Source organism: Macrobrachium nipponense, chromosome 5 (genome assembly GCF_015104395.2).
Source record: "Macrobrachium nipponense isolate FS-2020 chromosome 5, ASM1510439v2, whole genome shotgun sequence".
In the NCBI taxonomy this organism is placed as follows: Eukaryota; Metazoa; Arthropoda; class Malacostraca; order Decapoda; family Palaemonidae; genus Macrobrachium; species Macrobrachium nipponense.
Genome location: NC_061107.1, coordinates 48592667 through 48620455, shown reverse-complemented (window position 1 = coordinate 48620455; position 27789 = coordinate 48592667). Strand labels below are relative to the sequence as shown.

General features: G+C 42.3%; 1 protein-coding gene across 1 annotated transcript in view; it reads left to right on the top strand.

Moving 5' to 3' along the window:
• The window catches only part of LOC135215287 (glycosyltransferase-like domain-containing protein 1), a 296564-nt gene that overhangs the window by 212242 nt on the left and 56533 nt on the right, over window positions 1-27789 (top strand). The window contains exon 9 of the mRNA XM_064249831.1: window positions 22365-22547. Coding sequence (XP_064105901.1) covers window positions 22365-22547 — 183 coding nt within the window. The remainder of the gene's footprint in view (window positions 1-22364; window positions 22548-27789) is intronic.

Sequence of the window (27789 nt, the reverse complement as noted above, 5' to 3'; positions counted from 1 at the left end):
AGTATTGCTTTTCCTACAAATAGCTTGGTTAACATAAATACATGACCTTCTTCGTCACTATCCCCTTCACTGGTAAAATTATACTTATGTTCATCAATACTTTTAACAGTAACTTTTTGAACTCAACCTAGTAAAATGACCTTCCTTACCACATGTGCTGCAATGCTTGCTTATTGCAGGACACGGTTTCCTTTGTGAGTACTCAAATCCACATCTCCAGCACATTCCGATGTGGCATTATCAAAGCTAACAAATGAGAACGATAATTACTGACACAAATTTCAAACACTCATACTCACCGGTTATGACTGTCTTCAAGGCGAGAATCTGTGCTGCCCGCTGGGTACAGCCGCTGAGATGCAACAACCACCAGAAATCACAACACAACAACCTAACAAGTACTAAAAAGCACAACAAATCACTGTGCAGATGAATACCAACAACATTAAAACAACAGCACTACAAGTCCATACACAACCACTTAAGAACAACATTAATCGCAACACAGGCGTACTCGCATGCACACACTGATACTTCCCCTCTGACAGTCTTCACATGTAACAGCTACATCCATACAAATCCTATTTAACTCAGATGCATACATCTCTCTCTCATGCATTCCCACAATTTATTCTTCCCCATATGCCTAAACCTATCATGCACTAACAAACACATACTCACAGCTGACTCAACAGATAACACCAGCACATACACTTCCCTGTCATACATCCCTTCCTGATGTAAAACGTACGCTATTTTTACACACATCAAACTGTTTAGCAACCCTCTTATATATATCCAACTCACACGGCCAATCTTACACACACACACACCTCCCAAAACACATTGTCTCAACACACTTGTCTCCAAGCACTTATCTTGCATCTCCTCAATCTCTTCCTCACTCAACAAATTCTCACTTTTAGCAATATCAATCATACCCACATTCTTGCAATATTAATCACACCCACAAAGTTTGCTACAAATACATTACTATCTTGAATCCTACCTATTTTGCAACCCCATTTTGTAAGAATCCCGTATCCTATATCTACTCTTACATCATGCATCTTAAAAAAGCTATCCCTATCAAAAAGCAAGCTTGCATATCATTTTCTCCTGTAATTATAAAGTTATGAATTTCTTGAAAATCTCCTAACCTAACCTAACCCTTAACTGTACCTCTTCCCACACCAAAACACTTCTTTGCCCTAACCCATGTATTCGCATCTCTCAAATTTACTTACTACCGACCCACCCACTTACCAAGGAAGCTTGTGCCCCCGTATCAACCAAACTACAGTACTCACTATCATTTATTCTGATATACGTCACCATTTTATTGTAGTGTCTTACCGAACAATTATAGAGCCGTGATTTCCACGAGCGGCAGGATACTAAATTCAAATTTAGCGCGTCGGCGTCGCCAACACTGGTGGTGATGACGTCATCTCCCTCCACTCGCGGGAGAACCAGGTACAACTGCCCAGGTGAATCCAATTCTTTTCCTGCCGGCGTCCGGTGAACATCGGTGGTCGGTGCGGTTGGATGACTTTGCTTCGCTTTTTTTTCTTGTGGATTTGATCTTCGGAATTGGTGAAGTACTCTTTTTTGGCGTTGTTGTTATTTTGCTTTTTATTTAGGCGTTGCCATGTCGGATTCTAGTCCGTCGGGAGTTAGGTTTTGCATCTCAGGATGTAAAACTAGATTATCCAAGTTAGAGTATGATTCTCACACTAAATGTGTTAAGTGTAGGGGACAGGTTTGTTCAGCAGATCAAACATGTAACGAGTGTAGTGATTGGACTGATTCTCAATGGAAGTTTTTTAGTTCATACTCGGAGAAATTAGCTAAAGACAGAATTAGAAAAGCAACGCTTAGGGAAAGTAGACTTAGCTCTGCTTCGTCTTGCGATGCATCTGTTCCTTCTGTTTCTCCTCAAATTGTTATGTCTCCTTTAACTACACCTCCTATTCCTCCTACTAATCCCACTTCTCCGGCTTCCCGTGTAGTTTCTTCCGACACCATTGCCAGTCTGGAATCGAGGTTAGATCAGAAATTTTCGGTACTAGCGAATACGGTTTTGCAACTTGGTAATTCAGTTAAGACGTTTTTGGAGAAAGCGGCTTTAGGTAAGAGTGTAGTTGAGGGTGCGTCTGTCTGTCCTGACACGTCTCCTAGACAAAGGTCACTGTCCAGCTCCCCCGCACCGGGAGAAGACATACCGGAAGTCCAAGGGAGTCGATCGGGATTTGCCCACAGACAGGCGCCTCTCTTGTTGAGCCTGTTGCGCCTCAACAGGGCTCGGTTAAGCGTTGGAAAGGTGTTGCAGTCAGACGCCTTTCGAATGATTCAAGCGATTCGTCTCCGGTCGCGCGGCGCTCTTGGCGAGATTCGCCTGTTTCGCGTCCCTTAAAGAGGCGTTCAGGCGCCGATTCTTCGCCTCCTCCAGTCAAGCGGTATAAGGAGCCTGAGAGTAGGGTTGCGCCGCGGCTGTTAGCGGCTCGTTCGTCGCCTCAATCTGTGCCTTTTTTCGGCTCCATCTACTAGTAAAGATTTGTGGTTTTAGTGCTGTAGCTAGCAGTTCTAAGGGTGTTTCTTTAGGCGCTTTCTCGTCTGTTACGCCTGATGCGCCTGTTTCGCCTCGAATTTCGGCGGCTCCAAGCGAGGCGCAAGTTAGTTTTTCCGCCATCCTGCTGAACGAAATTTATTTAGGCTCTTCCAAGCCTACGTTAACTGTTTTTGATTCGTCTCTGGCGCCTTTGCGCAAGCAGTTAGAGATGTTAACCAACTGGATGAATGAGTCCAAGGGTGGTTCGAAACCTTCAGATCCGGTTGTAGTTCCGTCTACTTCTTCGGCGGTATCGGAGAATGAAGAAGAAGTAGAGGAGGAGGATTCACATCACCTCTCGTGTTATTCACGTCTCCTTAGATTTCTTCTGGTATCTTATCCAGATTATTTTGAGAAAGCGGCTCCGCGCTCCCCAACTTCGACTTTTTTGATGAGGAGGAAAACTTCAGACCCTCTCCTCCCAAAACTTGTTCTATCTAAAGCGGTTAGACATTTGTTGAAAGAGACTGAGAAATGGATGTCTATGAAAAGAGACTTAGGGAAGGCTCTTTTTGCTTACCCTCCCTCTAAGTTGCTTCGTAAGAGGTATAGGTTTTATGTAACTGGGGAAGCTCCTTCTCTGGGAGTTTCTGCCTCCTCCCAGGGAGACTTCTCCAGTTTAATCGACTCCTCTAGAAGATCTGCTTTCGCCGCAGCGAAAGTTTTCTTTACAGCGCCTGAGTTGGACCACGTTGTAAAGAATCAATTTAAACTTTTGGAAGTCTTTAGCTTCCTTGATTGGACTATTGGCGCTTTAGCGGCCAAGATCGAAGACTGTCCTTCTCTTTCTCAGGAGTTAGCGGAGGATTGGATTGGTGTTCTGTCCTGTGCGGACAAATCCATTAGGGATGGATGTGATGAGTTAGCTTCGCTCATCGCCTTTGGTACCCTTAAGAAAAGGCAACTTTGGTGCTCCTTTGCTTCTAAAAGGGTTACTTCCCAACAGAAGTCTGCTCTCTTGTTTGCTCCTTTTGTGAAAGATAACCTCTTTCCAGACGATGTAGTGTTGTCAATTTCGTCTGCGCTAGATAAGAAATCTACTTCGGATTTACTGGCACAGTCTACTAAGAGACCTAAAGCTCCTGTGGAGACTGTTCCTTCGGTTTCTCCTCTGGCCCAAGTGCCTTTTTCGAGGGAGAAAACCCAAGCACTTCTTTCGGCCGAAGTCGAATTTGCGACCTCAGTCTAAGGCCTCGGCCAAGGTTAACAAACCTTCCAAATGAAAGCTCGGTTCTTCATGCACCAGTGGGAGCCAGGCTGGCTCTGTTTTGGGAGGAATGGAAAACAGAGGAGCAGAAGCCTGGGTAGTGCAAGTACTCAAGTTCGGCTATCGTATTCCTCTCGTTTCACCTCCCTCGCTCTCACCTGTGCCAATTCCATTCCAGGCATACTCTCCGGGCTCAGACAAATTTCTGGCGCTAGCCGCAGAAGTGGAAGCGCTTGTTCTCAAAGAAGCGATAGAACAGATAGAAGGGGATTTTCCTCCAGGCTTTTACAATCGCCTTTTTGTAGTTCCCAAGTCATCAGGGGGCTGGAGGCCGGTTTTGGATGTGAGCGCCCTGAACTTGCATGTCCAGAAAACAAAATTTCATATGGAGACCACTCGGTCGGTTCTGGAGTCCATCAGACAGGGGATTGGATGGTCTCTCTGGACATGCAAGACGCTTATTTTCACATTCCGATACATCGCGAATCTCGGAAGTACCTGAGGTTCATGTTCGAAGGCAAGGTGTTTCAGTTTCGGGCGCTTTGCTTCGGACTAGCGACCGCTCCTCAAGTTTTCACCAGGGTTCTATCCCCGATAGGAAGCTGGCTGCACATATTAGGAGTAAGAATCTCCCTCTATCTGGACGATTGGCTTCTCCGGTCGGAATCAGAGAGTCGGTGCATGAAGGACCTTGGAACAAACTCTGGATCTTGCCAGAAAGTTAGGAATTCTGGTCAACAAACAGAAGTCCCAGTTGGTTCCATCTCAGAGCATCCTTTATTTGGGGATGATTCTGAATGCTCAAGTTTTTCGGGCTTTTCTGTCCCGAAGAGGGTTCAAGGCTGTCTGGAGACAGTTCAGGAGTTCTTGGACAAAAAGGTAAGTTCTGCCAATCAGTGGATGAGGCTCCTGGGCAAATTGACGTCAGTGGAGAAATTTGTGACGTTGGGAAGACTGCACATGAGACCTCTGCAGTTTTTCCTGAGAGCCTCTTGGTGCAGGAAGACACAACCAGACTCGATTACCTTTCCTGTCACAGATCAAATAAAAGAGGACCTAAGGTGGTGGCTCTCTCGAGCAAGGTTGGAAGAAGGGTTAGATTTACGACCCATCCTCCCGAACCTACAGTTCTTTTCCGACGCATCGGACACAGGTTGGGGAGCCTACTGGGAAATCAACGGACTTCAGGAGCTTGGTCGGAGAAGGAGAAGAAGTTCCACATAAATGTAAAGGAACTGTTAGCAATTTTCTTGGGGCTCAGACAGTTTCGGAGCTTAGTAGAAGGTCGAGTAGTGGCAGTGCATTCCGACAACTCCACGGCTCTCTCGTACGTGCGGAAACAGGGGGGGACTCAGTCTTTCTCTCTGTACGAAGTAGCCAAGGATCTCCTCCTGTGGTCAAACGAAGCGAAGGTTCAGCTAGTCCCGAGATTTGTTCCGGGAAAGATGAACGTCCTGGCGGACGAGTTAAGTCGTCAACAGCAAGTGTTACCTCTGGAGTGGACTTTGGACAATAAGATTTGTCAGAAACTTTGGCGCCTTTGGGGACGACCGTCAATAGACCTGTTTCGCGACATCAAGGAACAACCGTCTTCCTCTCTTTTGTTCTCCAGTCCCAGATCCTCTAGCTTGGTCGGTGACGCAATGCTGTTGGATTGGTCGGGTCTGGAAGCTTATGCATTCCCTCGTTCGGTCTAATAAGAGAGGTGCTGAACAAGTTCATGTCGCACAGCAATGAACACTAACATTAATCGCTCCCTTTTGGCCCAGGAAAGAGTGGTTCCCGGACCTTCTCCAGTTGTTGTAGAACTTCCCCAGACTTCTTCCTCCAGAGAAGTGGCTTCTCAAACAACCTCACTTCAAGAGGTTCCACCAAAACTTGTCGCTCTAGCTCTGACAGGGTTCAGACTGTCCGGAATCTTGTCAGAGCGAAAGGATTTTCAAGAAGAGCTGCAGAAGCTATCGCTCGTTGTAGGAGAGAGTCTTCTAACAAACTCTATCAAGGGAAGTGGAGAATCTTCAGAGAGTGGTGTAGAAGTGCTAAAGTCTCTACTTCTGCGACCTCTTTTAACAGAAATAGCAGATTTTCTTCTATTTCTTAGGAACTCTAAGAAACTGGCTCCTTCGACGATCAGAGGATATAGAGCCATGCTCTCTTCGGTTTTTCGACATCGAGGTTTGGATATTTCCTCCAATTCAGATCTGTCGGACCTCATTAGGTCTTTCGAAACCACTAAGCTCCCGCAAGATACAGTGGCTTGGAACTAAGATGTGGTGCTTAAGTTCCTCATGGGGCCACCGTTTGAGCCTTTGAAGTCGGCTTCACTCAGGAACTTGACTAAGAAGGCACTTTTTCTTATTGCACTAGCTTCTGCTAAGCGTGTCAGCGAATTGCACGCTATAGACAAAAGAGTCGGTTTCTCTCAAGGCAATGCTGTATTTTCGGTATCTTTGACCTTTCTAGCCAAAAATGAGAATCCTTCTAATCCGTTGGCCGAGGAGTTTGTGGTAAGGAACTTAACTGATTTGGTTGGACATGAGGAGGAAGAAAGGCTCTTATGTCCAGTCAGGGCTATTAAGCAGTATCTGTTTGCCACTAAAGGTATTAGAGGACAATCTTCTAAGCTCTGGACCTCGGTTCAAAATCCCTCTCGTCCTCTTTCTAAGAATGCTATATCGTTCTTTATTAGAGAGCTTATCAGGGAAGCTCACTCGCAGTCCGAGAACGACAATCTTTCGTTCTGAGAGTTAAAGCTCACGAGGTTAGAGCAGTGGCAACTTCTTTAGCATTCAGAAAGAATTTATCTTTAGCTTCGATTCTTCAGAGCACGTTCTGGAGATCGAATTCGGTTTTTGCGAGTCATTATCTCAAAGAGATAGAAAACGGTTTTCGAGAATTGTAAAACGTTAGGTCCGGTGGCGGTTTCTGGCATGGTGTTGGGAGAAACGGCACAGGGGTCGTCACCTCTATGCTAACTTTTCACCTTGAATAGGTTGTCGAGTTCAAGGGAAGCTGGGGGTACTGAGTACCTGGGATACTCACCAGTCTGTTAGGTCAGATTATACAATGGTTGGGTATATATGTTTTTAAATCTGGTGTTGGTGACAAATGTTTTGTATGATTGAATTTCTGGTCTTAGCCCAGGGCAAGGGCAATCTTTGTTGTTACTATCCTCCGTCAGTCAGCCTTGACTCGCTTGAACTACGGAAGGATTCCACTCCTGTAGAGGCTAACTTTGGTCAAATTCCAATTCCTCTACAATAGTAAGAAGAGCACCGACCAGAGGCAGTAACAGTCTGCTGTAGCTCTCTTACAAGGTAAGGTACAACAGACACCTTGAGTGTTTACTGGTATTGCAATAAATGTAACCATTTAAAAATACTAGTGGTCCACTGAATCCCACCTTCCCATAAATGTGTAATCAGCTGTATAATTGGTTCGGTAAGGACACTACAATAAAAATGAAATTTTCAGTCCATTAAAATGAAGTTTTATTGTATACTTACCGAACAATTATGATTATACCCACCCTCCTCCCCTTAGGTGGACGGACGGGCAGAAAGAATTGGATTCACCTGGGCAGTTTGTACCTGGTTCTCCCGCGAGTGGAGGGAGATGACGTCATCACCACCAGTGTTGGCGACGCCGACGCGCTAAATTTGAATTTAGTATCCTGCCGCTCGTGGAAATCACGGCTCTATAATTGTTCGGTAAGTATACAATAAAACTTCATTTTAATAATGAAAATTTCATTTTTCCCTTGAGTCCCATGCATACACACATTCACTGCTGCATCCACCTGGTTATCCATATCGCAAACATCCTTACCACATTCATCCTCGGTTATCTCCCCACTTCTGTATTTCTGATTCAAATCCCTTCCACAGTCCCTTTCTCTAACCAACCAATTACAACCATGTTTCCCACTGAATCATCAAAACCATATGCTCACTACTTTTACTCGCCCTCCCTTGATACTCAGCTGGTCTGTCCCATCCAAAATACAAAAACACTTTTTATTCCAAACAGCTCGGCTACTGCTAACAACAATTTATGCAACATTTCCTCTTCCCCACCTTGTTCCTCTGTATACGCCACTTCCTTCTGCACATCACTCATCAACTTAACTCTCAACTCATTCGCACTGAGTACCTCTTCAACCAGACCTTTGCTCTCCAAGTCTTTCAAAGCTGAAAACAAACATTCACACACTGTCATCCCCATTCGAACCTCTCTTTTACAACTAAACCCTCAGGTACATTACTCAGATTCCAGTCACTTTTCACGGTACCGTTGCCTTTACCATGTATCCTAGACATCGTATCAACAATCACATTTTTGCTCCCCGGCACATATTTTAATCTAAAATCAAACTCACTCAAATCCTCAATCGTCCTCATGATCCTAGCATTCCCACTTTCCTTCTTGATCACATACAGTAATGGCCGATGGTTTGTCGTTATGACAAATTTTATTCCATACAAAAACACTTTCAATACTTTTACACAAAACCTTATAGCCACAAGCTCCTTTTCAACCACTGAATACTTCCGCTCCACTTTATTAAAACCTTTACTCACATCCGCAATTACTCTCAACTGTTCCTCCCCATTCACCTCTTGCATCTGCGCTAAACATCCTCCCATACTAAACTCACTCGCATCAGCATACAGCTCAAGCTTACTCGCATCTTCACTATAGTCTGGAAAAGCCAAATGCTCTCAGCATTTGCTCATCCCACCCCAGCTTAGTACAATTTTTTTTCCCTGTCCACTCAGTCAATGGCTTCCCTATACCCAATGGTAAGAGGCTGCTTAAACAAATACGTATAATGATACCTTATACCCAGACAATCCCTAACAAACTTCCTCCCAAACTCAATCAAACCCAAAAAACCCTGTAACTCACTCACAGTCCAGGGATGTGGAAACTCCCTTACTTTTTCACAAACTTTTCACACTTCCTTACTCCACTTGCACTTACTTTATGGCCAAGAAATTCCACCGCCTCAGCCTTACTCCACTTGCACTTACTTTATGGCCAAGAAATTCCACTGCCTCAGCCAACCATGTACATTTCTCAAGCTTCACTTTCAACCTCTTCGAAGCATTCCAGCACCTTCTCAAGTAATCCCATATTCTCCTCAACAGTTTCACTCGCAATCAAAATATCACCTATAAACACAGTCACCTTCATGTCACTACCAGCCAAAACTGTATTTATCGCCCTCTGGAAGGCACCAGATGCGTTTGTCAAACCAAAACTTAACTGCTTGAATTGATAGTGACAACTACCACTCGAGAAAGCAGTAACATGCCTGCTCCTTTCCTCAAGAGGCATTTGGTAATAGCCGCTTACCAAAACTAATTTTGTGAACACTTTCATCCCTTGCATCTTATACACACAATCATACACCGCATTCATTGGAAATTGCCCCTTCACAGTCACTTCATTTACCCTTATGTAATCCGCACACATCTCAAACTTCCATCTAGCTTTCATACTGTGACCATGGGACTATTCCAGGCACTCACTCCTCTCAATCACTCCCATTCTCTCAAGTTCCTCACACTGGTTCTCAATCTCTCGGGTAATAGGCGCTGAAAAGTGTCGGGGATGCTGATATATGGGGGTGTCATCTTCCAAAATTATCTTGAATTCGGGAAGCTTAGATCCCCCCCCAAATCTTTGTCACCACAACTCGATGCACCCTGCCTATCCCACAACACCTGCATCAACCGTTCCCTCTTGTCATCACTAACATTTTCATCCACCTCGGTTCTTTCTCTCAACTCATCATACTTCCAATCATCATTATCTTTAATGCTACCTGTCATCACTTGCCGTACCTTAACATATCTTTCATCATCCACATTCACCAACGTACAAACAACCCTTACATAGTCATCCTCACGTATACCCTGCACTCGCTTTTTCCTAACACTCGGCAACAAGGCCTTAAATACCCACGGACTTTCCATATACAAGCACACTCGCTCCTACCGACTTATTCGCATCCACATCCTCAACTATATAGTATTCACACTTGTCACCATTAGCAATCCCAAGACAGTCCGGCCATGCAACTTTAACACTAACAACCTCTCCGACTTCATGCGGCACTTTAACATTGTCTTTCACAATCAATGCCACTCTCTTCCATACGTTACTGTCTACCCTTCCATCCTTATCCAAATATAAATTCCCTTGTATACTCTCTTCCATCTTCAACTCAATCATATTCGTACTCGGTTGGACCACCATCCCTCACTCCTTTGAAAACTTATGTCGTAGCAACATATACTTATCATTCGTCCCTTCAATTACATAAAAGTCACACTCATCCATTGCTACCCCATTATTTTCCATTTTCTCACAACCATCCCTACCACACGCATACCCAAATTCCCCATTCTTTGTACCTCCCCTTTACATTCCCTAATTTCACATTTGCTCCTTAACTTGTCACATCCGTTCTTAAAAAGAACATTTGCACTGTACCTGGTATCAATTAAAGCAACCAAACATATCCCTTTGCACTTCACCTGTATGCTCATGCACTCATGTGCTTTACTACCAAACCCTTTTGCATGCAACAATCCTTCACGCACATGTATCACTCACTGTTCGCACACCAGAGGACCCACCCAACTGAATCTCCTTGTAACTAGTTTCCCAAATTGCTAGCTTGATTCACTCTCTTCCGTCTACACACACTCGCTACATGACCGTCCATCCACATTCGACACATTTTGCTCTTTGCCCTCTACACATCCTTGCCTAATGTCCATTCTTCCCGCAATTACCGCAAACATTTAATATCCCTGTCTTTCTTATACTCAGTCACTAAGTGGCCTATTTACCCACACCCAAAGTGCACTCCTAACCCCCACCAACACTCATTCTTCTTGTGTCCTGGCTTACCACATCTGTAACATAGCTGCTCTCATTCACAACTAACTGATCCTACTCTTCCAACGCTTGCACTCCGATCTCTCTTAGGTTTAACAACACGTATGTTACTTACTCTCACACTCCTAATCAACCGCTCACCCTGTCATTTGCCTCGGCACTTCCAAAACTGCCTCTCTATAACTTAAATTCAGGCACACTATCATTTACTTCAGCCCTAACGCTAACACTTCTACTCTCTGTCATACACCTATCTAGCTTATAGTCTTCCACACTCTCTAGAATATTATGCCAAGTCAACCTCTTACTCGTCCATCTCATTTTCTCTTTACACTTAAAATTTATGAATTGAGACATGTTCACAGGCACAGTCGCTAACAGCTTCCTCACTAACTCCTTACACTCATTTATTCCCTCTTCTCCAAACTTTTTTCTAGCTAATGTTTCTGACCTGCACACATACATTGACAATGACTCATCATTCTTGCCTCTTCAAAATCATGCTTCTTGCCTCTTCAAAATCATGCTTTCTCTTATATCTAATGCTACTCTTTATCTTCTTTGCCTGTTCCACAATCCTGGCTTTCACACATTCATACGGCACATTCCCTACACTCATTACCCCATACATACTTTACATACTTAACAAAAATTTTGTCAAAAAGCTCCCTAACTCTTTTGCCCAAACTCACTTGTTATCCCCATACTTAGCCACACAATACTTCTTATACTCTCTAAAAAAGTCCCCTACGTCCCTACTACCATATTCCTCATACTTCTCACATCAGAGTAACTCTCATATACATCGCCTTTCGCACTTCCTGCTCACTCTCACTTTCACTACTTAAATTCTGACCTTTCTTACCCTCTTCCGAATATAACGAATCTACTTCCATACTCACATCTATACTTTTAGTCATACCTTTCTTGCCCTTCTTTTTCCTACCTAATAATTCCCACTTACCATCATCTAAATCACTCTCATCTTCATTCATTCTCTTCTTATCTTGCCCACCATCCTTACTAATCTTCTTCCCTTTAGCCCTTTCTTTACTCCCAACTCCCTTCTTACCCTTCTGCTCTGATCTATCCCTGTTCTGTACCTTCTCTTTCTTCTCCTTATTCATCACAACCATACCACTTTCCACACTCACACTTTCATGCACTTGTTCATTCACTTTCTTAATCGCTCCTGGCCCGTCAAAAGAACCAGGATGCCACTCTGACTGCTCCCTTACCAAAAAACCTTTTCATCATCTCCATCTTCTATTGCACATCATTCATCATCACTCCAAATTTTTTTCCCATTTTTTCAACCATTCTCTCCTCAGCCCCTTTCACTTCTTTCATTCCTTCCGCAATCCTCATCATTCCTCTAAACTCTTCTAACTCCCTCTTATACTTCTCACGCTCAAGCCTCAGCCTATCATTCTTCACTTCCATTGCTTTCCCAACTTCCCTTACCAACCTCAGCTCCTCCTTCAACCTCTCTACCTCCCTCAATTTGTTCTTCCTAACTTTTCCTACCACTCATACACATGATGCACCAACCGTTCTGTCTCTGCCACTCTACAGTCCCTGTTCGGGCCCCAAAAATTTGTGGCAGTATGAGAGCTAACAAATGAGCAAGCAAAGGTTCCGATAGCTATGTCATCAAGACCCTTGGCCACACTTTCCCCTGTATGTTATGTTTTTTCAACAGAACAGTTGCCTCAATGATAATTACTGACAAATTTCACACACTTGTACTTACCAGTTATGACTGTCTTCAATGCGAGAATCTGTGCTGCCCGCTGGGTACGGCCACCGAGACGCAACAACCGCTGGAAATCACAACACAAAACAACCCAACAAGTACTACAACCACACAGCAATACAACAAATCACTGTACATACAGACAAATACCAACAACATCAAAACAACAACACTACAAGTCCATACACAACCACTTACAAACAACATCAATAAGCCACAACTCACCAACAACAACACTCAACAACATTAAAAAACTACAACTCACATACAACACCTCAGGAACTCACAAGCTCAACAACCTTCCAACGCACAAGCACAATAAACTTAAGCAATACAGGCACAACAGACTGCTACCATACAATACCACCAGCAAATCAAAACAACTTCAGAAAACACGTTATATAACTAACCATCCAATGCCAGACTGCTATCCTGGGAAAACTGAACTGTCCATTACAGACTCTGATCATAGACTGCCTACCGCCTGCCCGGGCGACCGAATCTGCACACGAACCCAACCACCTGCCAACAAGCAGTCAATACGCTAACGACCCATCCACCAATTACGCTCTCTCTCTCTCTCTCTCTCTCTCTCTCGATAGCTCGCTCACTCACACTTCAGAAAAACACATACTGCACACTTACATAATATCATACTGCAATACAAAACACAACATACGAAAACATTTAAATTCTCAATAATTCCCAACAACAACAAGCAACCCAACGACTCTCTCTCTCTCTCTCTCTCACGCAACCCTCGAAGATGTCAAATGTAACTACCATATCACTCCTCCATATTGTTTATAGGCCTTTGAGTGAAATCCTGTTTAGGCCTAAATGTTGAATTCCCCCTTTGCTTCTGTTTTCTTGTTACATCTGATCCATGCTATGAATTTTATAAGATCCTTGGTTTCCACTTGGTGAGCATCTTTCTCTATAATGTGCAAATGATGAATTTCCTTCATATGACTGCTGTGCGTTGATTGCTCGAGGTCTGAGCATAACCTGTTTTAGGCTTAGGCCTGTGTGTAGCTCTTCTGGCCAAGTTAACTTCTTCGGCATCATTATTTTCAATTTTCCTTGCTTGAAATTCTCACTTTCTTCAGCTTGGATAAATTTTATCATCTCTGAAAGTGTCATTTCCTTCTTCAAATCTTCCTACGTGCTGCTTCTGATGTACCATGTTCCATTATTTGTATAAGAAGCTCATTGTCTCTATCCCCAAACATGCAATTTCTGGCTAATTCCTGCATTCTTGAAGCATGGGCTTGAATTCCTTCATCAAGCTGCTGCACACTGGCAAAATTTATGGATTTCATAAAACCCATTACCCTTAGGTTTAAAATATTCTTCAATTGAATTTATGCAGTTTCCACATTGTCTTCCCCTCTCTTTTGTGCATCTGTGAACCCCTTGTAAATCTGTGTTATGTCTTTCACCACAAGTAAATGCAGTTGGGCTTTTTGCCTCTTCTTATCCTTAATGTTATGGGCTACTATAACATTCCAAAAATATGTTGTCCAATCCTGCCATCTGTTGGCCACATTGCCATCCTCACTGTGAACTCGAAATGGTTCAGTATACCTAGCAAAAACTGCCATGCTGGGTTAGGCTAGGCTATACTTGACAAATAAGGTCCTGTTCATATAGCATATAAGGCTAAGTCCTCTTTGATCATTGCCATTATTAAATCTCCTTAGCCTAGTGAGGAATCACTGATAATCTTGCATATTTGTGGAACATTTAATGACACTTGACTATACGTGAAATACAAATGAAATTCTGGACAGTTTTATACATTGCCAGGTACCTGAGCATTGGCTGTTCATCTTCTAAAACAAATGCCTCCCAACCTTACTACATCACACAGGTACTTAAAATAAAGGTAAAGGTATAAGCCACGAAGGAAAAATAAACAACAGAGTTACTGCTAGATCTTTTGACTCTAAATCCTTTACTCAGCAGACAAACTGACTTACATGATGAATTGAGAATAATTACTTAAAGTAATTATTCTCATCATGGGATATACATTTGTAACCATAAAATTTTGGGACTAGCCTGGGCCTAGATTCAGTAGCGTATGATTGCCTCCCAGCAGAGCAGAACTCATCAAAAGGTTAGTTTTATCCTTGAAAAATAAAATTTTGATACATAGTTTTACTTTTCATTGAACTCTTCATTATTAACATAAGTTGTTTCAGTATTTCTGTAAATCTGCCTTTCAGTAGTAGAATTTGTTTAGAGGGGAAACTTTCTACCAAATGTAAACATTACCAATCTCTGTTTTCATCAGCACTTGTTATTTTACAAAGCAAGAATAGTGAGGGTTTCAAAAATGAGATAACATTTATCATAACATTAAGAGAAAAATAGGGAACTCAAAAATCGTTACACTACTCAAACTTGCGCTGTCATCACAGCTACCAAATACATAATTGGTTAGACTTTATTTGTCAATTCATATGGTAATTACAGGTAAGTTAGGCCTATTAACGTAAACAACCATCAGCTGACATTTATTGAATGTAAAGAAGACTTGGTCCCCAGTTATCGGCAGGGGTTCCATTCCCGGGGCTGTGTCGATAAGCGAAAACCGCCATTAACCAAAAATCGGGGATTATGGCATGCTGCCTCTGTTAGGTATATTATGGTTCCATAACTTTATTATTGGTACCTTATGGCACTGATAACCGGAACTCAGCCCATTATGGCACCATAAAATTGCTGATATTTTTAAAGCGTCAGCAGCTAGAATTTTTGAAATTCGCGCTAGCACTAGTTTGTTTTGGTCAGGTGATACCCCCCCGTCAACTATCGGGGGAGTGAGGAATCAACACCGCACGAAAATCAGTTGTTTTTGCCAGCTGGTACTGTTAACACCGTTCAGTAGCCAGTGGAATTTTTGGAATTCTTTACCGTCACTCATTGTTGGAGTTATTTGGTGAAGTCCTCTTAAATATTGGTAGTTTTTTCAGTGATTTTAGCTAGTTAGGAAATCAGATAAATAGTTAAAATTTGCATGTAATTAAATAGTTTTGAGTTAGTCTACAAATATGTCAGACACTAGGTCATCTGGTATTTGGTATTGCAGTAAAGGCAACAATACTAGGATTGCTAAAGCTTGCAATGATCCACATTCAATTTGCACAGGTTGCAGGGTGCAGACTTGTACGGCTGAACAAATGTGGACATTGTATTAATTGGGATAAGAGAACTTGGAACATCTTGACTAGCTACACGAACAAGTTTGATAGAGATAAAAAGAGAAAAGCGGCTTCTAGAGCTAAAGCTAAAAGCTTAGTCAGGAATTGTCTAATGACAACTTGTCTTTCTGAACCTTTCCCATTCACCTGTCAATCCTAGTCCTAATCTTGGTTGTCTCACACCCATACCCGATGCCGTGGCCAATTTAGAGGCAAGAGTAGATAAAAAATTTTTGATCATACTTCAAGCAATAGAGAAATTAGGGGTCTCCGTGAAAACCCTAATGGACAAGGTAAGTGGTGAAGTGAGTGCAAGTGCTAGTATTGTGGAGGAGGTAGCTGTTCGGCCCACTGATTTTCCTAGGCAAAGGTCCATGCCAAACTCCCCAGAACCTGGGAGGAGGCATACTGGTAGCCCAAGGGAGGTCAGTGGGGTCTGCCCACGAGCAGTCGCCCCCTCAGGCAATTTTGTTGACAAATCCCAGATTGCAACAGAGCGCCATTGGAAAGGTGTCTCTAAAGGAGTGCTGCTTTTGTCTAGTGCTTCCAGCGTCCTCTCCCAGGCGCCAGTGGCGTTTCCATGAGGAGTCCTGTCCGTTGAAAAGGAGGGCTCGTAAGTTGTCTCCCTCTCCAGTTTCCTGTAAAAAGGCTAGTCTTTTCCAAAAAGAACAGCCTTCGTGTAGTTTTTAGACTCCAAAGAGTCTCTCAGGATCCGGCAGGAGAGGAACATCATGGTGAGAGGATTTCATCCTCTAAGCCTAAGTCGTGGTCTAGAAGGTCTTCCTCTGGCAGACTTTTGGAGGTCAAGAGTACAGGGAAGAGTAAGCTTCCGGAGATTTCATCAGCACTTGTTCGTACTTCTAATGCTGAAGGACAGCTAATGCTCCTACCAATCTCACCTGTAATTCACGAGACTCCTGGGATACAGATTCAGTGTTCGGAGTATGAGCGCCCATCGGCACAGAGGATTCCTACTGCACTGGAACCAACAGTAGTTCAAGAGAAGTTTTCCACATAGATGCAAGAGCAACCTTTGGCTCTTGAGCATCCATTGGTGCCTAGGAATACAATTGCATCTGAGCATCCATTAGTGCCCAAATGTCCACTAGCGCCTGAGCATCTACTAGCGCCCTAGCATCCATTGGCTCCTGAACATCCATTGGCGCCCGAGCATCCATCAGCGCCCAGAAGTCCATTGGCGCCTGAGCATCCACAGGTGCACATGCAACCAGGTGCACAGATGGACCAGTATGAAGCTCTCAGACAATCTTTGTCATCAGTTTCAGCTTTGGTCATACCAACAGGATTTCATGTGATGGCTGCCCCAGATCCTTCCTTTTCAGCCATCCAGAACAAGTTGGACAGCATTTTGGGCCTTATTCACCCTGCAGTGCCCCTGGTTCAACCTCTAGAGCACTCATCACCCATTTCTTCAGCCAAAGAAGAAGAGAAAGGAGAAGAGGAGGATAAAGAGTCATTCTCACTGCATACAAAGCCTTACTGTTTTACTTTGTTGCAAATTTTTTGGACTCATTCTCGCCAGTGACTCCCACGTTGGTAGTGTCTTCCTACATGAGAGACAACCAGGAAGACTTGACAAAATTACCCAAACTAGTGCTGTCCTTTTCGGCTTGAAAGGCATTAAAGGAACTAACCTTTGGCTTGAGGTTAAGTGGGATCAAGGTAAAGTGAACTTCAGTTTCCCCCCTCCTCATCTTTCAATGAGAAGACATCTATGTTACGAAACCAGAGAAGCTCTCTCTTTGGGTATTTCTGCCTCCGCCCAGTAGACTTCTCCGGTCTTATTGACTTGGTGAGAAGATCAGCTTTCAACTCTGCTAAGATCATGTTTATGGTGTTGGAATTGGATCACCTAATTTAAAAATATCTTTAGGGTATTTGAGGTGATAAGTTTACTGGACTGGACAGTGGGAGCCTTGGGACCTAAACTCAAGAATTATTCCATGTTGGACAAGGAAGCCTTTGCAGACATTTCAGGAGTTATCTCCTGTTTAGATAAGGGTATTAGAGACAGATCCTCAGGACTAGCCTCGCTCTTCACGTAAGGCATCCTAAAGAGAGAACTTTGGTCTACTTTTACATCTAAAGGAGTTTCTCATACTCAAAAGTCTGCCTTTCTGTATTCGCCTTTGGATGTGAAGCACCTGTTTCCTGAGTGCTAGTTGCCTCGGAATTGCAAGAGAAAACAACACAATCTGTTAAACGTACTTGAGAAAATATTCCCAGTGTACGTCCCCCCGCCAGCCATGCGAGGACAACCCTTTCGGGGCAGGGGATTCAATAGATATTTTCCTAGGTCAAGGGGTAGAGCACGTTTCATCCTTAGATCGATTAAAATATCCACAACCAACCCCTCGACCAAGAAATAATGTATCAGTCCTTTGTGCACCAGTAGGAGCAATACTCCTTCAATTTTAGGAAGAATGGGAAGCAAGAGGGGCGGAATCTTGGATCATAAAGGTTTTAAGAAAAGGGTACGATATTCCTTATGAGAGAGAGCCACCATTATCAGACTCTCTGATAGCTTTGTGAGCTTACTCAGAAAGTTCAAAGAAATTCATTGCCCTTTTGGAAGAGGGTTCGTCTCTCTTGCAAAAGAAAACAATATAATTAGTTGGAGCCACTAACCCCAGGTTTTTACAATCGTCTTTTCGTAGTCCCCAAGTCATCAGGGGATGGAGACCCATGTTGGACGTAAGTCTGAACCAATATGTGCAGAAGACAAAGTTCAAGATGGAGACAAATCAGTCGGTGCTTTAATCAATCCGTCAGGGGGATTGGATGATCTCCATCGATATGGAGGATGCATATTTTCACATTCCAGTACACCAAAATTCAGAGAGGTTTGTTTCTACGATTTGTCTTCAGGAACAAAATATACCATTTCAGAGTGTTGTGTTTTGGGCTGTCGACCGCCCCACAAGTGTTCACTTGAGTGCTAGCTCCCGTTGTGAAATGGTTACATGTAGTCGCGATAAGGATATCACTTTATTTGGACGATTGAATTCTCCAGTCTCAAACAAATGAGAGATGCACAAAGGACCTTCAGAAAACTCTGACTTTAACTCAGGAATTAGGACTATTGATAAACAGGCGAAAGTTGCAGTTACTCCCCTGTCAGGAACTAGTCTATTTGGGGATGAGGATAAACTCATTGAATTTTGGGCTTTTCCATCCCTACAAAGAATCGAGTCATGCCTACAGAAGGTAGAGAAATTTCTAGTCCTTCAAGAATGCTCTGTGAAGGAATGGATGAGTCTTTTGGGCATGCTATCCTCAGTAGAACAGTTCATAACACTAGGGAGATTTCATATGAGGAATCTACAGTTCTTCCTCAGGGCAAACTGTAACAGAAAGAAGTTTCTGGACTTTTATGTTTCGTATCACAAGAAGTAAAGGAGGACCTGCGATGGTGGAAGTTAAGAGACAGGCTTGTAGATCTGTTTGCCACAGCAAGAAACCATTGTCTCCCCTTTACTGTTCACCAGCCCCAGATCCAAAAGGATGGGCAATGGATGCGATGCTTATGGACTGGTCGAGCAAGGACTTGTACACTTTTCCTCCATTCAAGATAATGAGAGAAGTCGTCAACAAATTCTGAACACTACAACGTTTCGATGATCTCATTGCTCCATTCTGGCCAGCGTAGGAATGGTTCCCAGATCTTTTAGACCTACTGGTGGATATGCCAAGGTTACTTCCTCAGAAAACAGATCTGCTCAGATAGCCCCACTTCAGAAAGTTCTATCAAGGACTGTCCACTCTGTCCCTAACTGCTTACAGACTGTCCGACAACTCTTACGAGTGAAGAGGTTCTTAAAACAAGCAGCGAGAGCTATCGCTCAATGCAGAAGGGATGCTTCAAGTAAAGTCCACCAGGCAAAGTGGGCTGTGTTTGGAGCCTGGTGTAAAGAACATGATATTTCATCCTCTAAGACAACTATAACGGAAGTAGCAGCTTTTCTATTATATCTGAGAACAGATAGGAATCTGTCTACTGCGAACTATCAAAGGTTATAAGGCAATGTTGAGATCAGTTTTCAATCACAGAGGATTGGAGGTATAGACGAATAGAGATCTTTCAGATCTAATTAAATCCTTTCATATAGAAAAGTCCAAAGGTTTGAAGATATTATCTTGGAACCTACATGTAGTACTTAAATGGCTGTCAGAACCTTTGTGTGAGCCGTTGCAAAGAGCATCATTGAGAAATTTGACGAGAAAGACCCTATTTCTAGTAGCCATGTCTGCAGCTAAAAGGTGAGTGAAATAAATGCCTTGGACAAGAAAATATGATTTGCACAGGGTGATGCGGTATTAGCATCAACCTTGGGGTTTTTAGCGAAAAACAAGATTCCGTCCAGTATCAAAAACCTGATGGACTTAGTAGGACCGGAAGAAGAAGAGAGGTTACTCTGCCTGGTCAGAGCCCTGAAATGTTATTTATAAAGGACAGAGAAAATTAGGGGCCCGTCCAATCTTTCATGGTGTTCAATAAGGAATCCTTCGTGCCCGATGTCTAAAAATGCCCAGGCATTTTTCTTATTTAGTATCGTTGTGGATGCTCATTCACAAGTGAAAGAAATTGATCTTTCAATAAATTTGAAGTGAAAGCTCACAAGGTGAGAGCAGTGGCAACATCCCTCTAGTTTAAACACAACCTCTCTTTGGACTCAATTATACAAGCAACATATTGGAAATGTAAATCAGTGTTCGCCTTGCATTACCTGAGGGAAATTGAGACAGTCTGTGAAAATTGTTGAGTTTTTAGGGGAGCCTGTAGGTACAATTGATGTACTAGGAGTACCCGTCAGTCAAGTGTATAGTTGGGTATGAATTTTATGGTTATTGTGAAGGTGATATGCTTTTACTCTGGTAACATAATATTATACTGCACCCTGGTCAGGGGCATCCTTTGGTTGACCATGATAGCTATGGACATTCCTTCACTGAATGGGTCCCACTTTTTAGAGGACGAGTCCTGGCTATACCGCCACGTCCCTGTGTGTTAAGACAAGCAACTTCCAGAGGCAGTAATCGTCTGTTCAGCTCTCTTAACAGGTAAGGAACCAACAAGCATTCGCATGGATGCTAGCACTAAGTACATATTTTATATTTATTAATTTTTAAAAGATATGTACATATCCATGGATCCCACCTCCTACAATGTGGGATTCAGCTGTGTAACTAATCGGTAAGTTGCTTACATAAAAATGACATTTTTATAATAAAATAAGATTTCATGTATACTTACCAAGTAGTTACATGATCAGAGCCCGCCCTCCTCCCCTCACATGGATAGCAGGGCATAAACAACTGATTTTTGTGCGATGTTTGTTCCTCACTGCCCCGACAGTGTGGGGTCGGGTATCACCTGACCAAAGCAAACTAGCTCTACTGCGAATTTCAAAAATTCAAGCTGCTGACGGTTTAGAAACTATAGCTATGTAACTACTTGGTAAGTAGACATCAAGTCTTTTTTTATTATAGAAATGTAATTTTTATGACACTAGACAAGTTCCATAAAACCTGATCACCAATAACCGAGTCTGCTGATAACTGGGGACTGCCTGTAAATACTGTTATTGGTATTAAAAGAGAAATGAAATAGGGTATGCATGTAATTTGATTCTAAACAGTAGATAGGGTGTTAAAGACTAGACACATGACAGTTAAATGTTTAACTTCAATCTTTGCTAGTTTCAGTATGGGGCAAGTGCTTTCAGTATCTGTGAAAAACACAAATGCAAGCAAAGGATGGTGCAATAAAGCACACATATTTTCGTTTACTTATTTTAATTATTGGTGTTATTGATGATTAGTAGGTTAGTATATAATGTACCGATATATTGTTTATTTTATAGTCTTACAAATTTATAATCTTATGCTAAGTTACCCTTGAAATGAGAGAATTTTAAACTAACTAGGCCTAAGGCTAGCATAACCGGTTGTAATGTTTTGATTCCAAAAATAGCCGAGGCCTACATAAGCTTTGCCTGGTCTGGACAATATTTGCCAAAATCTTGACATGAACAGGACATGGGGTATAGGCTAAATTCATGATTTTGGGTTAAAAAAAAAAAGGTGATCAAACATTACACTAGTATTTATGGTATACTGTGTTTATGGCACCCATGTTTTTGTCAGTATCTGTAATTTAGTGTTAACAAATTTTATTGCAATGTATCAAGTTATTTGCTTTTCAAGTTATGATATTCTAAAAGTTTTAGGAATCTTTACTACAAAGAAGGAATTATTTTTTAAATGTTTATTGGGAATCATTTTTAAGATATTTGTTGGTGATATTTACTATGGAGGCACAGTTATTGGACCCTACTACTGAGATTTTCATCACATATTGCTTCACTTTGATTTTCTGCACTCAGTGTGGAAGAAAATAATGTTGCTTACACAAGGTACCCTTGGCTTGGACATTTTACTTCTTGCGGCCCTTGCTTCATTGGCTCTGATGGTGAAGTTTTTGTTTATGTTGATTCTTAAAGTATGGTACTGGTTTATAAAACTCACACTGATAATGTCTATGGCATCGTAAGGATAGTTTATGAAGGTACTGTAGGTAGCCTGTTGAAAATTTTTTCATACATAGGTAAATTTATTGAAATACTTCTTTCTAATCTTTATTTTCAGGGAACATGACAAAGACCCCGACACCATGTTTCAAGTTCTTTACCAGCTTGTAGAGGCTGGCTTGAATTTCCGTTTGTCTGTTCTTGGTCAGTCATATTCTGAAAATCCACCTGTATTTGCTGAGGCACGCCAAAGATTAGCCAACTACATAACGCATTGGGGTTATGCTGAAAACAAAGAAAAGTAAGTTTATTTTTTTATTGATTAAGAAATTTTAAACAAATTGAAATCCTCAAAGTAAATGTACTGAAATGGGAAATTTGGGTAGGAGTAGGATTTTTTGTTGTAATAGGAAGGAAAATACTTGCAGTTACAGCACACAAGATGTATATATGTACTTATGTGGGTCTCCATTTTTTATGTGCCATGTATCTTTCAGTATAACTTTTATAAATTTATGATAGTGTAGAGGCTGTGAGGTGAGTGATATATAGCTACTAGGTATAGACTACAGTAGTACCTTGATTAATGAACACAATTCTGTATTTTATGTTGTATTTTGCACAAATAATATTACAGTGAAAAACTTTATTATATCTAATAATATAATTTATGATACTAGTAAATTAACACTAAAGAAACATTTATAAGTGAACACTTGTGTTGGCTGACATGACTTCTGGCTTGATGGACAAGAGAAGAGGAGGGTGAATGGGGAGGTTATTGTGCAGGAGAGCACCCCATATTCAGGTCAGGAAGATCTAGTTCAGGAGATTATCTCTTCTACACATTTTTTGTGCACTTTATTCACCAACTTATCCGATGTCTGTTGCCTTTTCTTTCCATACATAACTCTTCTAAAATGATTCATTAAATTTTCATTGACCAAGTTCACGATCCTGTTCATAACATGTTTGTTTGGATGACACAATTCAAGGAAACACTGGACATCATTCCACTTTTCCATTGTGGATTTAATCATTTCACTGCAGCATCTGTAACTTCCTCCTCATCCTCCTCTGTGTCAGTTGATTGCTCCCAAGCAAGCTTGTTCTGCTGCGCTTTGTGGAGATGAACAAGTTCGTCTGAAGTCAGATCCTCCGCACGTTCGGCAACCAGTTTTTCAACGTCTTCATCATTGACTTCCAGACCTATATTGTTGCTTATGGACACAATTTCCTGCACAGTCGTACTCAGGCCAAAATTCCTGCAACGCAGAATTTAATGTGCAGTACATGACCTCATTTCATGCGTTGTCGATGAGGGTTATGCAGTGAAAATATTTAAGAAGGTCTTCCAAAATTCTTTCAAAGTTGATTTTGTATTTTTAGTCAGACATACGCACCTAGTGAAGAGCACCTTGGTGCATAATTTCCTAAAATTACAAATGACTTGTTGGGCCATGGACTGCAGAATAAGAGTAGTGTTTGGTGAGAGGAACTTGACTTGTATGAAGCCAAGTTCAGTGCTGTCACCCAAGTAGAGAGGATGCGTCTGGGCATTATCAATGACCAGAAGGCACCGCTGGGGCAGTTTGTTCTCGTTTAGGTATTGACTCGCGGTCCGTGCAAACACATCATCCAGCCACTCCATAAACAAGTTCCGTGTCACCTGTATTGGCCCTCCACATTACAGGCAGTTTGGCCTTTTTCACGTTGTGCTGTTGAAAGGCACAGGTTGTTTGAATGGTAGATGAGTAGCGGCTTTAGTTTCAAGTTGTCACTTTTGTTTGCACAAAAGCATGTGTCCTTCATAGGTTTGTGGCCCGGCAGTGCCTTCTTTTCCTGGGTGATGAACGTTCTATTAGTATCTTCCTCCAGAAGGGGCTTGTTTCATCCTCATTGAAAACTTGTATCCTTTAGTATCCATGAACTAGGCAAACTTAGTCATGTATGTCTCAGCAGCAGCCTCACTATGCCTCAGTACACATTGAATGCCAGTTCTCCTCAAGTTGAACCACCCTTTACTAGCCTTAAAATCCTCAGGCCTGGCACTAGTAGAGGGAGTTTCCTTCAGTAAACTGATAAACTTGCTGATCTTTCTTGGAGGTGATCAGTTCGTTGATACAATCACCTACCATCTGTTTCTCGTTTACCCACTTCAAAAGGATTTTCCTACCTCCTAGAGCATTTGGGATCTCATCTTATTAAGTACCAACACGCCCTTTGCCACATTGCCTCTGCAATGGCCTCCTGTTTTTTCAAAATTGTTGACTTGGCCATCTTGTTGTTAGTCATGTGGTTTGTCACAAATACCTAGCTCATATATTTCTATAATTGATTTAATTATTTCAATGGTTATCTTCTAAATGCACTAATTATTTCAATGGTTATCTTCTATATGCACCTTCTTCTCACCATCACTCTTCACTTTCTTAGGGGTCATTATGAAAAAAATCAAAGGTTTCCACATACAAAAAGCAAAGAGTTTGAAGCGAATGAACGCGCATCTATTCAAGACTGAAATAAAAATAGATTACTTGTGGGTGGATTGAAAGAGTGTGGGAGATGTACGTACATTACTATATAATAACAAGACGCTGGCCTCCCACAGTGGCTCGGATGCACCCACGTGAGATGAGTGATTGCCGGCCTTATTCAAATATCTGTGTTTGAAAAATGAGTTCGTGAATCAAACTGCATTTTCACATACTATATTTTTTGTTTTTGAATCAGTTTATTCATGGGTTACTGTGTTCATGAATCAAGGTACCACTGTAATTTATTAATGAAAACTCTGGACATGTCATTAACAATTGCGAGTGGGAAAGAGGAAACACGTGGAGCCATTCTGCCTGTACCTGGAAAAAAAGACAGCACTAGGCAGAATTGTTACCTCCTAAGAGGTAACCCGTCTTCCCAGAGCTGACATTTGATTATTTTGTTAGTTGGTTGCCTGCTTGCATGTCTTTTTGACATGCAGCAGCTGCTTTCACATTTTCAGGTGTCACTCTCGAGCCTCCAGTGGTAGAAGCATATGACCTTGGGACATTCTTCTCTTTTGGTCTTGTACTTTGGCTTGTTCTTCCTCCTAGCTTTGGAAGCTGCATATGTGGGCAGTGGGGCTCTTGGTCTCGTCTGTCTCTGCATCACTACTGCTGTGGGGTGGGTAGCTGCTGCTATGGGTGGTTGTGTGGGCTCCGTTTACTTGTGGGCCAGTTGGACAGCATTAATCATTCTCAGGAACTCATGGAGTGGCATGGTTGATGTGTTGATGGCATTTGTTAGGAACTTGAGGGCATTGTTGGCTTTGTGTGATGAGATCTTAGACCTGAAGATGGTCTCTGGTCTGAATAACCAGGCCTCTGGATTGTGGGTTGTGGAGGGCGGTAGGCGGATGCTTGCTGCTGCGGTTGTTGTTGCTGGATGGGCTTATGCTGGCGATGTTGGTCATCTTCAGGGTCAACAGTGTAGAGGCAGCGAGGTGAGTGATGTACAGCGACTAGGTTTATATTAATTTATTATTATTTAAAACTATGGAGATGTCATAAACACTTGCGAGCACAAAAGTAAGATTTAAACTGAGAAAAAGAAGGAAGAACGTGTGTTTTCCTACACATGAGAAAGAGACTTTTCCTTGTATATGCCAAAGAATACAATACAGGCAGTCCCTGGTTATCAGTGGGTTGCTGGTAAGCAAAATCTGCCATTAACCGAAACTCGGCGATTTATGGGTTAAGTTCTTTTGGAATTAAGGCACTTGCCTCATGGCTCTGTTAACCTGCATTATGGTGCTGTAACCCGGACTTACAGTGCTGTTGCTATTTATTTCATTATAATTATGATGATTCAGGTTAAGGCGATTTTTGGCTGACAGTGCCCAGCCAGGAACAGAATCCTTGCTGTAATCTGATGACTCTCTGTATGGACATTATGGCCTGAAAGCTGAAATGTTTTTACATTTGTACACAGTTGCATTTTTATGCATAGGCAACTGTGTCTGATGAGAATACATAATAAATGTTGTTTCTACAGCTTGTCCCTGGTCTGTGCTTCTGGCGACCACATGTCAGAGGTCAGCCCTTGTGGTTGGTCATCATTTGACATTTCTGGTGACATCTGCCTGGAGGGCCCCAGCTTGAGAACCTACAATAGCATAGTGCCTCGTATATGTGTGTGTTCCAGCATAACTCTGAAATGCATTGACTAATTCCAACCAAACGTGGTACAGAGTGTACATATGGCTTACTATCTGGAAAAGAATACTGAGGGGGTAAGACATCACTAGCACCAACGGGCACCAAAGGGGGTGGGAATGGGAATGGCATCCTTGAAATAGGGCTGGTTCTACCTGTAGACTGAGTAATTATTTAAACTCTACAGGTTTATCATACTTCATTTTGGTATATGACTTCCTATGTATCTGGAAAAATGACAAATTTATAAGACAGTTTGTATTTTTCATAGCTACAAACCTGAGGTCTTAACAATAGGATAATTTCTAGCGCCTAGCTGAATCCGATTAAAAAACAGATGAAAGCAAGGAATCTTGTGATATCTGGCAATGCATGCGTAGATCGGGTGAAGAGTGGTCAAGGGCCACTCACCTATGCCACCACATCAGTTTTTCCCAACTCAGGATGTCTTAACATGCAGAGAGAAGGCTAGAGGTGGGCAGTATAATGTTAAGACCTCAGGTTTGTAGATATGAAAAATATAAATTGTCTTTAAAAATTTGTCATTTGTTCACATGCGAACAAAGCTTCGGTCTTCACAATAGAATAGACTCATACTTGTACGACCCTGAGTGATCTACAGTGATATATGGGAGAACCATTGTATAGGGAACCAAAGAGAAACTTTGACTGTCCAATAGCAAACCAATACCCTAGGGTTTGTACTACTCCCAACTCCTCCCTGCCTAGGAGTGGAGCATATGCTACCAAATAGAGGGTTTGATATTTGTATACTAAGCGACCACACTATCAGTATGACTACCTTACTCACCTGTATCAGACCAGTCCAGGGAATGACGTGTCTATTCCTTACCCTGCCCGAAGGAAGAAGGAAAGGTACAAGAGAAAGAAGGAGACCAGCCAACTCACACATTCTCTCATCCACACAATCATCTTGGGTAAGATACAAAAGTGCCCTGTTAAGGGCAACTATGAGTTACACAACCTGTTGGGCAGCCACCACAGGACCCAGGGAAAACGTGTCCGCAGATCTGTGGCAACATCCTTAAGATAGAAAGAGGTGAATGTGGACTGGCGTAACCAAGTACCAGCGCTCATCACTTTGTACAGCCAAGTTCTTTTTGAAAGCCAGAGAGGGACCAATACCCCTAACGTCATGCACTCTAGCCTGCACAGACTTGGTGGTGGAATCATCAAGAGTCAAGTATGCTTGTCTGATGGCTTCCCGTATCCAAAAAGAGATAGTATTCTTAGACACCTCTTTCTTCGTATGGCCTGTGCTAACAAAAAGTATGCGGCAGCCTGGTCTAAGGTGCCGAGTCCATTTAAGATAGCAATGCAGGGCCTGGA